The sequence below is a fragment of the Limulus polyphemus genome, unplaced genomic scaffold, assembly GCF_000517525.1.
Source record: "Limulus polyphemus unplaced genomic scaffold, Limulus_polyphemus-2.1.2 Scaffold2060, whole genome shotgun sequence".
Taxonomy (NCBI): Eukaryota; Metazoa; Arthropoda; class Merostomata; order Xiphosura; family Limulidae; genus Limulus; species Limulus polyphemus.
In genome coordinates this window covers 50,916-54,304 of record NW_013667670.1, presented here as the reverse complement: position 1 = coordinate 54,304, position 3,389 = coordinate 50,916, and the positions used below count along the sequence as shown (strand labels likewise).

At 32.8% G+C, this 3,389-nt stretch overlaps 1 protein-coding gene across 3 annotated transcripts in view; it reads right to left on the bottom strand.

Moving 5' to 3' along the window:
• Positions 1–3,389, bottom strand: part of LOC106465816 (sphingomyelin phosphodiesterase 4-like) — a 23,230-nt gene that overhangs the window by 12,861 nt on the left and 6,980 nt on the right. For all 3 annotated transcript variants that reach the window (XM_022393758.1, XM_022393759.1, XM_022393760.1), the window contains exon 4: positions 1,000–1,123. In XM_022393758.1, the coding sequence (XP_022249466.1) occupies positions 1,000–1,123 (124 nt within the window). The remainder of the gene's footprint in view (positions 1–999; positions 1,124–3,389) is intronic.

The following is a 3,389-nucleotide window of genomic DNA, read 5'->3' as shown; positions in this document are numbered from 1 at the left end:
AAACATGAATTGGTGAGTCGAGTGGGTTTTGTTGAGTTGTAAGTTGAAGGGCAGTCGAGTGGGATAATTGTTGTTAGTCAGACTATTAATAATGGACCATCAGTTTATATTCTTTCTATTGCTTATTTTATAGCACTGAACCACAAACCAATGTACATTCTGTGAATTGGTATAACCCCCTCTAGGTTTAGAATTACATCATTTCTCTGGAACAGTATGAAACATAACTCCCAAATGTAAATTCAATTGATTCTAGATAAGATATATATATATATATGTTAAAGTAAATACTGTCTTGGTTTCTTTGTTAATTAACATGGTTTACATTTTAGTAAACCAAGAGCAGGTAAGTTATTATTTTGAAAGCATTCTGACTTTGAATAAACTTGTGTGTACTTTGTTTGTTAAACACAGTGTAGTATATATATTAAAAAGATTTGTACTTACAGCCAGTAAATGTTAGCTAAATTCACTCACTCTACTACCTATAATAATTACCTAATACTTATTATCTATAACTCCTTATTTTTAATTACTAAAACATACATACATACATCTACTGCACCTAAAAGTATAACACCACATCTGTAGATCTAATGTCTGCGTTGTATTTCAACTTACTTTTTCACACTGACAAATCAAACACCTTATTTCATGGTGTTACTCTGCAATGTACCACTTAATATTCATAAATCAAAGATTTATATTTGGCAACTATTAGGTATTACTTAGCTATTTTATATAGGATATATTTGCCTATAACTAGAAGATAAACTTAGCTGCAACTATTAGATATAATTTAGCTACTTGCTATTGAATCTATTTGGTTATAATTGTAACCATTTTACCTATTTACTTACTAACGAATCTATCTGGCTACCGCTACGGTACTTAGTTAGGTACTGGCATTAATTTTTATTTTGTAATAAGAAAGATGTGTTACTAAAAAGGGGGGTAAAAATTCTTACATTTCCTTTTATGAAATACAAGGTACTCTACCTTTGCAAGATGAAACAACATGGATGCATTTTCAGGAGAACTTAGATCAACTTGAAAAAATTTTGGAAGCAGCTGTTGAAAGATGACTGTGTAAAAACACAAATTTTCTGAGATGAACTTTTTCCTAAGGAACAGAATAATTCCTCATCTAGTCACATATATATTAAAAAAAAGAAGACCGAAGACATACGACTGAACTTCTCAAAGTCTACAACAGCACCGAAGAAGAAGAGGGATTTAACGATGAAGATACTTTTTTTTTTTGTGAGCATTAAATTTTTTATACCACAAGTTCAGAGATGGAGAATAGTACAAAATGGAAAAAAATTAATGGCTTATTTGATTATATAGAAATTAATTATAATGTCAATGCAAATGGAAAATCACATTTAGTATGACAAAATTCCCAAAATCCATTTCACTATAAACAAACTGAGATACTCGAAAAATACTGTGTAAGAAAAATGACGTTGCATAATATAACATACAAACTTCTGTTTAAAATGATACTTACAGAATTGTTGTTTAACTCTTGGAAACTACCAGAATAATTTTATTTTGGCAATATTTAACTTTATTTATTTCTTTTCTTTACCAATACATTAATTGCAGTGAAGAACAAATGATGTATTGTACGATATTCTATTCTTTGATTTGCTACTCTCACTGAAACAGACTAGCTTTGCTAAATTCATGGCTCATCGGTGCTGCCTGGAAAGACTGAAGCAAGTAAATAAAGTAGGCCTCATACAGTGGTAGAATGTTTGTTTGGTTTAGATGTATGATTCTTCACTCACCACTAATAACCTAAAATATTTTAAATGTTTGAATAACATTCGACACACTATTACAATTAGCTATTTTATATAGGATCAACTATTAAGTATTACTTCAGCAAATGGAAACTCATTTGTGCTCCAAATTGTCAAGGTAAAAAATCATTGCACAATTATTGTCACCATCCTACTGAAAATGTAAGGGAGGAATTATTGCACATGGAGATGTGTCACCATCATACTGTAAATGTAATGGGGAATTATTGCACATGGATGTGTGTGTCACCATCCTACTGTAAATGTAATAGGGAATTATTGCACATGGAGGTGTGTCACCATCCTACTGTAAATGTAAAGGGGAATTATTGCACATGGAGGTGTGTCACCATCCTAATGGTGGATGGCTTTTGTTGCATGGTGACATCTTCACGCAGTGGTGCAATTCATGTAAAATCATGTGAAATTAGGTGGGTGTTGCCTCAAGGCTAATGACATGGAAATCTCTATGACAGACGCATGATGAAGATAAAACCATATAACTCTAGAGCTTTGGAAAGGTTGATCTTTTTTCTTCTTCTGAAGAAGAAGAAAGGTCCAACTTTCAAAAGCTCTAGGGTTATATGGTTTTATCTTCATCTTGTATCAAGACTTCTTGAACCTACGTGGTTTTCTGACATCATGAAGACACATGAGGAAGATAGCTAAATTGTGTGGAGAAGTGATTTATCATCTTGGAAATCATGACACATGGCTCTGTTATAATGTGAATGGTAAATACCAAGATCTATAACATTTTAATTAACTGGTTTATATTACTGGATATATTTGATTACAAATACAAGAGTTTACTTGGCCACAACTGAAAGATTTAGTTGGCTGCAGGAAACAATATCTATTCTATATAGGATATATTTGGCTCTAATTAAAAGATAAACTTAGCTGCAACTATTAGACATTACTTAGCTATCTTACATAGGACATATTTGGAGATTTGCATTCTTAATGAAACTTTTGTTTCATTGTATTTAATTTATTTTGAACTCTCAACTTAATGTGGTTTCATATAGTTCTTCTGTGAGTGAAAAATTTCCTCTCACAGGAAATACTTTACTTGTGGTGTCTAATTTTGTTAACTGGAAGACGTGACAACCATTGTTCAATGAGTTATGAGACTCATCATACATCCTGGGTCTTCAGCTCCTGTCCCTTCACCTGGTGTGTTTTCCCTTCAATTTGAAACTGAGATCGAAGAGGATGAATATGATTGCCATTTTCCTTATCCAGGTTTTTCATTAGGAACCACTTTGTCTGTTGAAGTCTTCTAGAAATCACTTTGTCTGTTGAAGACAGTCTTCTAGGAACCACTTTGTCTGTTGAAGACAGTCTTCTAGGAACCACTTTGTCTGTTGAAGACAGTCTTCTAGGAACCACTTTGTCCATTGAAGACAGTCTTCTAGGAACCACTTTGTCCATTGAAGACAGTCTTCTAGGAACCACTTTTCTCTGTTGAAGTCTTCTAGGAACCGCTTTTCTCTGTTGAAGTCTTCTAGGAACCGCTTTTCTCTGTTGAAGTATTCTAGAAATCATTTTGTCTGTTGAAGACAGTCCTCTAGG